Genomic DNA, 13,412 nt, shown 5'->3' with positions numbered 1-13,412 from the left:
ACGTCAACTGTAAATGGCTCCTATGTACTTACATTACACCAGCTAAGCTGCATAGATTTAACCCAAATATTCCTGATGGTTGTACAAAATGCAATGAAGAAGTGGGTACCCTTTATCATTGTGTGGGAGTGCAATGAGATCCCAAAATTTTGGAAAGAGATTCTAATAATGATTGATAAGTTATTTGAAGAAAATATACATTTGGTTCCCAAACTATGTTTATTTCATACCCTGTAAACCCCAAATCTGAACACAAGCAAACGCAAACTATTATATTTTAGTTTACTCCAAGCCAAGCGTGTTATTGCTTTAAATTGGAAAAAAATCTCAAAGGCCATCCTGTGGCCAGTGGATTAAAGAAATGACTAGTAATCTTGCTCTGAAGAAGCTGACATACACTGCTAAAAGTTGAAATTACAAGACATTTATAAAATAGGGACCACCTTTAACACTTTTTGAACCAGGTGGGCCATGCAAGTTTTTGATGTTTGAGCTTTTAAACCCTTGTTGGTGTCTTCTTGTATTGTTCAGATGACTTACATTTCAGCAACAATGAACACATTTGTTTAACCAGTAACACTGCAAAGCTGTGAAACGCAAAATACAAAAATGTTGTTATTATTTATTTATTGCTTAATTATGTAAAGTTATTATTTGAATACATGTAATTAGTTTTCTTTTTTTAACCATACGTCTTTTCACTTTTCATGTAATTATTTATTTATTTTATTTTTCCATCAATTTTGTTCTGTAGTTCAAACAAAACCCAATAAATTTATTTAGCAAAAAACGAATAAATAAATAAATAAATACAGGCCACAACTGAATATGGACGGTGGTCTCCAAGTGGCGTTCTTCAAAATTATAATAATAAATAGACTTGGACCTAGTGTGCGCCATTGTGTGCAAGGTTTATATATTTACAATAACCACCTCAGAGGATACTCGGGATTATAGTTATTGGCTTTGTAATTTTTCAGTGATGCGAGCTGTCACTGGGGTGCTAATTTTTCAAAAGGTACAAATTAGTACTTATAAGGGTCCGTAATGGTCCCTCGAAAGTTTATATTAATTACTAAAAATTTAAGAGGAAAACTTTTTAAGTAATATATGTAACCTTGAGGTATTAATAAGGACATTTTAGGTATGTCTGTTTGTCTGTCTATCTATCCAATCCATCTATCTATCCATTATCTGTCCCTGAAAAAAAAAAAAAAACATAAATATTGTGAATAAAAAGTATTTCATCCCAAAAATTTCTAAAATTAACTGATGGTTGATTTCAGTGAGTTGTTCTGTAAAGGAATATGTCATTCATTTGGTTCTCAGAATATAGTTCTTTATTAAAAACACTTTACAAATAAAAAAAAAACTTATTTAGGATAGAAAAAACATTAGAAATTGCACATTTAAGTTGTTATCATTGACACAATTTTATGTTTTTGATTAATTTATAATTATGTTTCTGTCAGATCTTTTCACATTTGCATTAAATGCTATCTATCTATCTATCTATCTATCTATCTATCTATCTATCTATCTATCTATCTATCTATCTATCTATCTATCTATCTATCTATCTATCTATCTCTATCTATCTGTCTGTCTGTCTGTCTGTCTGTCTGTCTGTCTGTTTACATGTCTGTCTGTGAGAGGGAGAGATAGATTTTAGACTACATGAATATGTGTGTGCATAATTGTGATATTAATAAAAGGCGTCAGACATTGCTGTTGACCACACATGACTTTTATTGGCTATATCCGCATATGGTTTCAACTGACGATCATTTCTGTATAGGAGCAGTAAAGGACTACAAGTTAGTGAAAACAGTCAAATCTTTTCTTGTTCAAGACCCGATGTGAAAATGATCAAAAGAAAAATCAGGACATGAACAGCCTTGAGTTAATTCTCGGTACAACTCGCTGATAAAAATTCAATTCAGCACCGATAATCAATCGGATGTACTTTTATCAGCCTGTAATCTGACGTGCAGCAAACAGACTGATCTCTGTCTTCGGTGACCACGGCAAAATGTAAAACCAGTCCGAATGTTGAACAAGGCTGTTTCGTTTTGAATTTTCAACAAATCAGGCTTCTCTAGGAAGTAATCTCATGCATCGTAAAAAATACAACCCTCAGTCCTGCATTGTTGTTTCCACCGAGCAATTCTGAGAAAAGACATAGTGAAGCACTGTTTATCAGAAAGATTAAAGGGGAGATATTAAAGACTGCTGTGAACACTCACATTAAAGCTTTGTGAACAGACAATGCCAACCTTCACATTAGTACAATACCTAGGAGGCAAAATTATGACCATTCATCTGTCTGAGAATGGTTTTTATTTGCGTCTACCCTAATTTTTTTTTGACCTACTAATGGCCCTTGTGCTGTTTAGGTCTGGGTCAAATGTTGCTAATGTTACCTCATGCATTGAGCGTTTAAATAATATATCATTCACATACAACCTAAAATCTGCCTGAAATTATTTTTTTCCGCCAACGCTTTGGGTTCTGGGAAAAGTAACCGTGACTTAAAACAGTTTTACATTCAGACCAAACTAATACGAAACCATTATAGAGAGTATAGATGCAGAAAAATAATGCTTACATGTTATCATAACCACACATTTGACATGAACTGAACAGGTTAAATACATTTCAGTGAATCATGTGTTATGACTTTGGATGAACTGTGGAAGTTTTACGAGCAAACAGACATCATTACTGGTCAGATAAAGATGAAATACTAAACTGAATTTTTTGTCTTTCTATACATCACTCTAAACTCCTAGGCATATTTAAAACCAAAAACAAGGTGTCTCTGCTAAAAATATTAACTTAATCAAGGGGCAAAACACTTCTGTTCTGGCCTTTTGAAATATTCTGAATTATTTCCAGTCCTTTTCTGAAGGGAAAAAGCACTCAAATGTTGTTTCCAACAACATCAAGGATGTGAGACTGTCTGCGGTGGCATGTCATGTAATGTTGTTTTATTGTCTCCTGTTAAACAATACTTTGTGCTGATTGGGCGTGATCTTTATCATCATCATCATGGCTGCTTGCGCAGAGAGACTAGAAAGAATGTGGCCTACTATCTCTTCTATGGCTAACGCAGTTATTACAGTTATCGCTAGATACACTCAGTTTATGACTCTCAATGTAAGTGAGTGAAACCAGAAACAAGGTCATCATGTTTGACGTATATCAGTGGTGGTCATTTCTTTTAAATAAATAGTCTTTATGTCACTATTATGCCATGATGAACGACTGTGCAACAAAACCATCAGCATTTGTGTCACCTCACATACACCTATGCGTTACAGTACCATTCACATACAAATCAAGAAGATTGATCGAGTAATCATCATCATGTATGGTTGAAATGATTGAGGTGAAAAGGATGATGCCCTGACAGTTTTCTTATCAGAATAAGAACAAAAAATGTCACAAACAAACATTCAGCTAATGGCTAATCCAAAAATGTAAACATCAGAATCTCGCCTCGGTAAAATTCTGGATAGAAAATGTTATTATTAAAAAAACACCACATATTGTTCGCTAAATACCTTCTCCCGATTCCTCCCTATGTGTAGATCTAGCTGCTGCAGATCCCTAGCTCTGGTTTGTTAACTGTTTGATAAAAAACAGTACGAAAAATACTGCTGTATAAAAAAAATGAATCAAGCTCTCAAGTTTCCTCATGAAAATTGCACAGCATTATTTTTTTCAATCATTTCCTTCCTTCAAAAAAAGAAGCTGGTATTATAAGTGACGCCGCAGTTGCCCGAAAGGCACCTCATCCTTTCTTCTAAATCTCTTTCAGGTTTACTCACTTTCCCCAAAACTACAACTTACACTGCTGCACTTCTAATCCAGTTCCACTGGATCACTTATACCGTCAAGTCATCTGACCTTGCGCGACTGCTGGCCTTGCTCAGGCTGCTGAGCGGTCGTGTATCTTCTATCGTCTCGCTGGCCTCCATGTCTGCCTCCACAGCCAACTCGTCCTCATCTTCATCCCTGCGCAGAATTCCTGACGATGCACTCGGTCCAATCACGGTCGTCTGGGCGTAAGAGGGCAGCGTTTCGTCATACATCTTAGACATGTCTTTCTTAGGTGCCATGGCCTCGTCAGATTTCTCCTCAAATGGCTCATATGAAGCCGGCAGGCGTCCAGCCTCCATCCCCCCAACCTCAGTCAGAGGAAAGAAGTGCGACGTGGATTTGTCCTCCTCCAACAACTTGTAACCTTTGGCTTTCTGGATCGATGAGGCAGCTATGGAAGGCAATGCCTTTTCGGCTGCTCCTGGTCCCTCGACTTGCGGCCGCACCGGCTTACGAAACACAAAGTGGATCTTTTTTAAGCCTAAATGGCTGATTTCCACAAAATTGAGGAACAGTGAGACGCAGGCCACAGCTAACATGAAGATGATGAAAACGGTTTTCTCGGTTGGTCTTGAGACGAAGCAGTCAACCGTGTTTGGGCACGGCCAACGGCTGCACTTGTAGAGTGGCAAGATTCGGAAGCCGTACAAGTAGTATTGACCCACCACAAAGCCGATCTCAAAGAGAGTCTTGAAGATAATGTGGCAGATATAGGTCCTCAGGAGAGTGCCCTCCAGACGAAACTTCTTGCTGCCCTTTGTGCTCGTCTCCTTGGCCGTACGGACGCTTCCCTGATCAGGCGCCAGCGGCAGCCTCTCCTCGTTCTCTTGCTGCCGGTTGAGCTCAGCCTCCTCCCGTTCCTTACGCTTCTCCTCCATGTGTACATGGTGCACGGCGTGGCCCACGTACACTAATGAGGGTGTGGAAACAAAGATGATCTGGAGCACCCAGAGGCGAATGTGCGAGATGGGAAAGGCCTCGTCGTAGCAAACGTTCTCGCAACCCGGCTGCTGCGTGTTGCACACATAATCCGATTGCTCGTCGCCCCACACAAACTCTGCGGCTGTGCCCAAGATGAGGATTCGGAAGATGAAGAGGACCGTGAGCCACACCCTACCGATTACCGTCGAATGCTCATTTACTTCCTCGAGGATGTTGCCCAAGAAACTCCAGTCACCCATGGTTGACTGTCAGCACTGTGGAACAAACAAAAGGGATGTTTGAAAGCAGGCAGATAAGCTTTTTAAATTAAAAACTTAATAAGTTACACTCCATGATGTAAATCGCCTCCAAAATAAACAGTTGTAAACGTGTAGATTAAAAAGTTACTTGGTTTGAAATATCTGAAGCATTTGTTCCCTCTGATAGTTATCTAGAGTTCGAAAGATAATCAAATCCACTCTGAGCCAAACAAGTATCAAAACTCAACGATTTTAAATCCCACAAAAGTTACAAAAAATGTCTACAACTAAATTAAAATCATAGCTCAGGGTCGAAGGACGCTCTGTATAAAACAAACAGCAATATAGGTAAGTAGAATAAAATGGGCAACTTGCCACAGTAAGAGCTCCAGAGTATTTGTGTTCCCCCTTCTCTTGGCACACTGTGGTGTGAAGTGAACTTTTTGCTCTCTGGTTCCCACCTATGGCCTCCAATCCTTGTCGCCCGAATGAGCAGAAGTGACTGAATCCAGTCTGATGGTTGGTTTTTAGTTTGCTGCAATATTTAAGCTGGGAGCCAGACAGCCTTTATTCAGAGGGCGACGCATAGTGACGCGTAGTACAATAGGATTCACAAACACAAACGGGAATGTATGTGACACCGGCACTGGGAAACAGGCAACTTTAAATGTTTCAACTTTTAGACATGGTGCAAACGAAAATAATTCTGTGAGAAAACAAGACCGTTCGAGATTCACTTTGATTAGTTTGATTTAGCAGCGTTATCAATTATTGGATCCTATGCTCTGGTCACATTTCTCAGAAACTCTTTAACTCACAGGAAGTGAGCAATGAAGTAATGAAGGGGGCTTTTTATATTAAAGACAACATTAATATGTTCACATGTATGTTTCTACTGTAAAATGCAGCAGATCAATGCTATTCCAAATGCAATCACATCACATTGTTATTTTAAAAGAGTAGGAAAAGTAGCTTTAAAAAGCTAGCTAGCATTAGGCTAATTTGAATATTAACTACAATTATACTAATATAGTCCTTTGAACTTTTTCAAAATACCAATCCCTGTCAGATTGTTGCTAACACTATAAGATCAAACTCAACTCGAGAGAAATTAGTCTTGTTGTTATTATCTTTGTGAGACATAATAATGCATCAGGTCCTAAAGTTGATGATAGATTAGTGTTGTTAAATGAAACCAGTTTTAGTTTTCTTACATAAACGTCATGAGATAAATAAAAGACATAAATTGAAACGTTAAAATGTTTGTAAATGTATAACATTTAAATATAAAAGTTCAAGCTAACCTTAAATTATTATTATTTGTGAAAACTGCAACTAATAATCCCCCTCTAGACAATGCTTTAGCCTGTGTGGACCACTTTTTATCCAACTGGAATGTGCTCTAGAAATGACATCATGGACAAAGCCTTCCCATTGGCTGATACTAAAGAATGATGTTCAGTGGGTAGTTATACGGTGGTCTGGTGGGCGGAGAAAAGTAATTTGCATACACGTAAAACTACTAAAGTGAATCACAAGTAGGTATCTTATAGCTAGTGTACCAGATTTAAATGCTAACCCTAACCCATAGAGACCCGGCTGTATTTACTGAATTACCCAAGAAGGCAGTACAGATAAAATAATAACAATAATAAAAGATACCTATCTACTATTGTTTTAAGTGAAGAAAATAAATGGATCAATAGTGACTACTTAAATTCTCAGCTGTCTGGGCAAGATTTTAAGCTAGTCCGTATGGCTCACCAACTAGCCTCCACTTCTTCTAAAACCATCAAAACAAAGAAGGAAGGAGCGGCAAGATTAACAGGTCACCATTGGGTGATTTAAGCTGGTCATTTTAAAACATCTACTCACCCGATGTAGCATGACAATAAACAAACCATATATTAGCTTAAAAGCAGTTACTGTTAAAACAGTTTAAACAGAGTAGCTTAACAGCTAGCTCAACTAAAAGTTTGATAAACCCGTCCTGATGTTATAGCTTGACCCTGGAGCCTTCATTTAAAGGTGCTACTTGTTGATATTGCCAGCGCTGGCAGCCTAAGCCAGCAGCGGAGTGGTGAATGGGTGTTGGGATTTCAAACAAAGGCATGATGTCATGATGAAGTCCGCTGTGTCTATTAAACGTGCGCACTGAGGCGTGATCCCAGATTGTGCGAATGAAGCAGGCCCCAGGCTATGGCTAAGCATTGGGCCATCCCTCAAACAAAGTTATCTTACGCCGATCTGCCTACATGCTGGTGCACCACGTTTCCTGCTCCTAAGGGATGAATTAGCTGACAGCCATAAAACTACATAGGATAGTGCGCAAGGCTAGCGTTAGCCTATATGTAGCATTAGTCATTAGCAGGGGAAGTGACTAGCGGCAACAAATCATGTGTAATCTCAAACTCAGTACAATCTTAGTTTGTTGGATGACTAGTTTAGTTAGACAGTGTCAGTTTTTGTGGAAGGCCAGGTTTGTCTGATTGAAATGTATTGTAATATATTATTATATTTAGCTGGCAGCTAACTCTCTGCAACTCTCACATGGTTGCCCATTGAAGCTAAGCAAGGCTTTGCCCAGTCAGTACCTGGATGGGAGACATGGGAAAGCTAGGTTGCTGCCGGAAGTGGTGTTAGAGGTGTTAGCTCACCCTGCGGTCTGTGTGGGTCCTAATGCCCCAGTATAGCGACGGGGACTATATACTGCTTAGTGAGAACCTTTTTTCAGATGAGACATAAAACCATTAAATCCCAGGATGTCCTTCAAAAAAAATAGGGGTTTAACCCCAGCATCTTGGCCAAATTTGCCATCTGGCCTTTGTCCACCATGGCCTCCTAACCATCCCCTTATCATAATTGGCTTCATCACTCTGTCTCCTCTCACTATTCAGCTGGTGTGTGGTGTGCAATCTGGTGCAATATGGCTGTCCTTGCATCATCCAGGTGGATGCTGCACACTGGTTGTGGATGAGGAGAAACCTCCCCCCTCCCCCAATTGTGTAAAGCACTTCGAGTGTCAAAAAAAGAGCTCTATAAATGTCATTTACTATAGATTACTATAGTTTTTTCACCAGGGATTAGGCAGAGCCCCCTGAAACGATGGTTGTCAGTTTGCTTACAAACACACTTTTGTGAGGTTTAACTTATATACAAAGACATGTAAATTAAACCAAAAACAGGATATGATGTAACAAGTTGTGGCCATAAAAGGACAGAAATCTCAATCATAACTTATTTTGCTTGTCATTGTGGCAATGTTCAATTACAGTCCAATACTAGCTTTGGAAATCGATCTCATTGCAGCAAATCTTTCTTTGTGTGTGCAATGGAGGAATTCCTGCTACTATTTTGACTTCTCCACAATGGACGTCAGCGTTCTCCAGCCTCTGGCACCTATACTGCATCTCTGCACAAGAAGTTTGGCCAGAGGAGAAATGATCATGCCCAACTGAGGCTGGTTTCTCTTATGGTTTTTTTCCCCTTCATTTTCGTCAAATGGTTTTGTTCCTCGCCGCTGTCGCCACTGGCTTGCTTGCTTGGTTTGGGACTTGTGGAGCTGCGCATCAATGGATTTGCTCTTCAGTGTTTGGACTTTTTAGCAGTGAAAATTAAACCACACTGAACTGAACTAAACTGAACTTAAACCCTGAAAACTGGACTGACACAGTTTCGATTTACTAGAACTTCTATGTTAAGCTGCTTTGACACAATCTACATTGTAAAAGCGCTTTAGAAGTTAAGATGAATTGAATTGACTTCTTTAATACATTTCATAAGCTTGTCACAAGTTCTCGGCTACTTTTATGCTTTGGTCCAAACAAACAAACAGAGTGAACTGAACTAACAAGTGTAAAAAATTGAAGGTAACATCACATGGAATTTGATAGGTTGTAAATAACTGTGGCTTTTCCAATAATAGTCATTTTATCTAAGATCTGCCATGGTAAATTAGTAGTCTAAAGCAGTTCACATTTGAAGTAGATCAAAACAGATTTTCAAAGCTGTCCTAGGACAAGAATGGATATTGTTCAAAAGTTTTAAGACAACTTTGGTGAACGTTTTTGACCCACTTCAAATGACAGTTTACAAGTAACTCAACTCCAATCTCCAACGCACAACATATACCAGCTCCAACTATTCAATTTCACTGAACTCTCATACAGGCAATATTAACCCAATATTCCCAATTCAACAGAATATTTGATTGCTAAATATTGCTCCAGGCTCACACAGAACTCCAGCATGGTTTAACAGCGAAGCTCATCCTCTTGTTCTTCTGTGGTAATCCCCATTAATCTCTATTTCAGCGCCAGCCATTTGATGGGATCCATTGTTGGTCTCTCTTCACTGTTCTTTGTGCATACCAGAGATACCAGCTACAATAAGGAGGATTTACCTGATCCAGTTCACGTCCATTCCATGTGGGAGATTGAAGAGTGAATGAAGCCTTGTTGCAGACTTCCAGCACAGTTACTGTGAATGAGGTTATTAAACAGTCTTTAACATATCCTTGTGCACCACTCGAATAACCGATACACAGAGGAGACCAGTCTGCGGAAACCCTATCCACTAGGGTTTGTTTGAGCATAACATACTTCCACCCAATAAATATAAGCTTTATTTAGGGGGTTCAATCTCACTCACTCTCTGGGACACTACCTAGTCTTTCTTGGTTTCTGTAGTCATTCTAGCACAATTCGTGTGGCTTAATGATTGCTTCCAAGATCTGGAATGATCTGGAGGACAAATCACATACTTTGCAAAATCTGTCGCCATTGACTTGCTTGGTTTGGGACTTGAGCTGCGCATTGATGGATTTGCTGTTCAGTGTTTGGAATTTCAGCAGTGAAAATTAAACCACGCTGAACTAAACTAAACTGAACTATAACTCTGAAAACTGGACTGACACAGTTTTACAAGAACTAATTGCTTTGACACAATCTACATTGTAAAAGCCCTATAGAAATTAAGATGAATTGAATTGAATTATCTGTCTGTATATGTATTTACTGAATTGTTTGTATGTCTTTACTGTAAAATACAGCAATTTTCATGATGAAACTTTAAAATACAGTAACTGCATAACTGTCCTACAGTAATATACAGTTCGTATTACAGTGAACTACTCTGTATTTTACAAAACTTGTTCACATTGAAGCTTATTTTGATTCTGATACGTAGCCTTAGGTTTAAAATAGGTATTTTTCCTGGAAGTATTCTTACAAACAACTATCAAACCACAACCTGACCATGAGTCCAAGCCTTCCGTGCCCTTTTAATGCATCATTTACAAAACCGAATTGGCTAGAGAAAGGGTGGAGAAAAGGTGATCGATTGTTCTGTCCAAACTCAAAGGAAATGAATATGGAGACTTCCTGTGTGTGTACACATTGGATAGGGTACAGCTAGAGGAAAGAAAGGCCCATGGCAATACAATGGAAAGACGGAAGGCAGAGTGGTCACAAGTCACAAATGGAGACTCGAAGTCCAATGGCCCTGAAAAGTGAAAAACATGTCATGTCAATAGGGGTTAAATGGTGGAAATCATCTTGATAGGTTCATTGGGTACAGAGTCCCTTATTCTTCAAGTCGCTGAATCGGCATCCTGAATTCAATCATTTTAAATGCATGTGTGAATGGCCAGTGCATGTTTATATAAATGTATAATTCTTACTTAAAAATCTAACTCAATTTCTTAGAAAAAATAAACTAGTCTAACCATTTGGTCAACCTTTTAGCTTTCAGTCAATGGATAAAAAGTTCTGCTCTACTCTTTTACACTCACCGGCCACTTTATTAGGTACACCTGTTTAACTGCTCTTTAATGCAAATTCAAGTTATATGAATTTATAACATGAAGCCAATCATATAGCAGCAACTCAATGAATTTAAACATGTAGACATGGTTAAGACGATCTCCTGCAGTTCAAACCGAGCATCAGAATGGGGAAGAAAGGTGATTTAAGTGACTTTAAACATGGCATGGTTGTTAGTGCCAGACAGACTGGTCTGAGTATTTCAGAAACTGCTGATCTACTGGGATTTTCACACACAACCATCTCTAGGGTTAACAGAGAATGGTCCAAAAAAGAGAAAATATCCAGTGAGTGGCAGTTCTGTGGTCACAAATGCCTTGTTGATGCCAGAGGTTAGAGGAGAATGGCCAAACTGGTTCGAGCTGATGAGGCTCGATTTCTGCGGCGACATTCTGTGTTTTTGAATTTGATGTCAACAACATGAAAGCATAGATCCATCCTACCATGTGCTGCTGGTGGTGGTGTAATGGTCGGGGGGATATTTACATTTTGGGCCCATTAGTACCAATTGAGCATCATGTCAATGCCACAGCCTACCTGAGTATTGTTCCTGACCATGTTCATCCCTTTATGGCCACAGACATCTTCTGATGGCTACTTCTAGCAGGATAACACCATGTAATAAAGCGTGAATCATCTCAGACTGGTTTCTTGAACATGACAACAAGTTCATTGTACTGGCCTCTGCAGTCATCAGAACTCAACCCAATAGAGCGCCTTTGAGATTTGGTGGATTTATTTCCAGTACCTTTTTGAATCTGTCACAATGGATTAAGGCAGTTCTGAAGGCAAAAATGGGTCCAACCCAGTACTAGTAAGGTGTACCTAATAAAGTGGCCGGTGAGTGAATATTAAGTCATAAAAAAGTCAGGCAATGTCTGATTGACTGATTGAGTCAGGCAATGACTGGAATTGAATATATATATGTATATATGTATGTATGTATGTATATATATATATATATATATATATATATATATATATATATATATATATATATATATATATATATATATATATATATATATGTATATATATATATATAAATATAATTAACAGTTGTATTTTCCTCATCTTTACATAATGTTCCAAAATGTCATGAGAAATAATAATTTTTGTTAACAATAACATTGTCAAAACTATATTTTAATGTTAATTAAACTGTCTACATTGAATTAATGCTATTTTAGCAGATACAATCATACACTTTGAGCAATGCAGAACAGTTAAACCTAGTTAAAGCAACAGTTCATTCAAAAAAATTAAATAATAACTCACTTAAAAGCCATCTTGGGTGTATGTGCTTTCTTTTCAAACAAACACAATCGGATTTATATTGAATAATATCCTGGCTTGTTGTAGAGACCGGGTCCCTGTGGCCCTGGCCTTTGACCACAACCCCAAAAACATTTCTGTAAAATACCCTGGCTCTACACAGCTTTTAAATGGCAGTGAATGATGCTTAAGTTTTCGAGATATTATTTTTAAAAACATTCATAGTTGACTATAGGAAAGTGTCTGACATATTCAACCTGATTAATACATTAATCTAGCATCATCCGCTTGTAATTACACAGGCAAAAACATTTAAGGTCATGAGTAAGCAGGGCCTGAGGATGTTTGATCATCTGGCAAGGATTTTGTCAGGGATTTTTTCAGACAGATCTCAAACAGCACGTGACAGAACAGTCCTCTCTCTGGACTGATGATAACCTTCATGCACAGGATGTCACAGTCACCTGCTGGTGTTCTGCAGCTTCACAGCTCTCTGGAAAATAGATAGAGATGATTTCAGCATCACGATCAGCTTCACTAGGGTTTCTACACAGTCAAATCAAGTCAAATTTAAAACTTTTTAAGACCTTTTTAAGACTATAATGATTGAAATATCAGACTTACACAAGGCTAAACACTAAAGATTTTTTAATGGCCAAGTTAAAACCTTAAAAACATTAAAAACAAATGCTATTGTAAGGAAGATAACTAAAAAAATATTAATACATAAACAGAGTTAATAAATAAGCATTTCTTAAAACTGTTAATTGAAATATATTGTTAGTGATTGGATAACATACCAATTTCTTGTCAACTTTCACACCTTCATTTGTGGTTTCAGTTTTTATTCAACCCACACAGAAACAAGTAGACTCAAGTTTACACACAAGCCTTCTAATATTGTGTAAACCTGTTTATATGTTTTTGTTTTTATCTTAGGATATGTTTATATTTGATTAAGTAAATGAATGTGTCAGCAGAAACACAAAGGAAATATCTAAGAAACTGGATATAAAACAAACTATTTGCATATTTATTTGGAAAAATGTGTGGAGAGTAAGACATTTGTTGGTTGACACTATGGGGTCAACTAAGTTTTTATGCATTTTGCTCATTCTTTTTCTTGACTACTGCATTATGGGGGCTTTAATATGCACACTTTAGTGTTTCAAAGTGCAAGTTGCTATTATCATCTCCATGTAAACAACAAATTGCGATTTTATGATCACTGGGTTTTGAATCATATTCG

The 13,412-nt window shown here is 37.9% G+C and overlaps 1 protein-coding gene across 1 annotated transcript; it reads right to left on the bottom strand.

The window, feature by feature from the left end:
- Positions 1-2,765: 2,765 nt before the first annotated feature.
- gja8b (gap junction protein alpha 8 paralog b) lies at positions 2,766-5,482 on the bottom strand. Its single transcript, NM_131809.2, has 2 exons — positions 5,442-5,482; positions 2,766-5,081 (listed from the first exon to the last, which is right to left on the bottom strand). Exon 2 carries the CDS (start codon positions 5,064-5,066, stop codon positions 3,891-3,893), a length of 1,176 nt encoding a protein of 391 aa, NP_571884.2. The 5' UTR covers positions 5,067-5,081; positions 5,442-5,482; the 3' UTR covers positions 2,766-3,890.
- Positions 5,483-13,412: the final 7,930 nt, after the last annotated feature.

The sequence above is a fragment of the Danio rerio genome, chromosome 1 (genome assembly GCF_049306965.1).
Source record: "Danio rerio strain Tuebingen ecotype United States chromosome 1, GRCz12tu, whole genome shotgun sequence".
NCBI classification, from domain to species: domain Eukaryota; kingdom Metazoa; phylum Chordata; class Actinopteri; order Cypriniformes; family Danionidae; genus Danio; species Danio rerio.
This window is presented reverse-complemented; position numbering and strand designations above follow the sequence as displayed.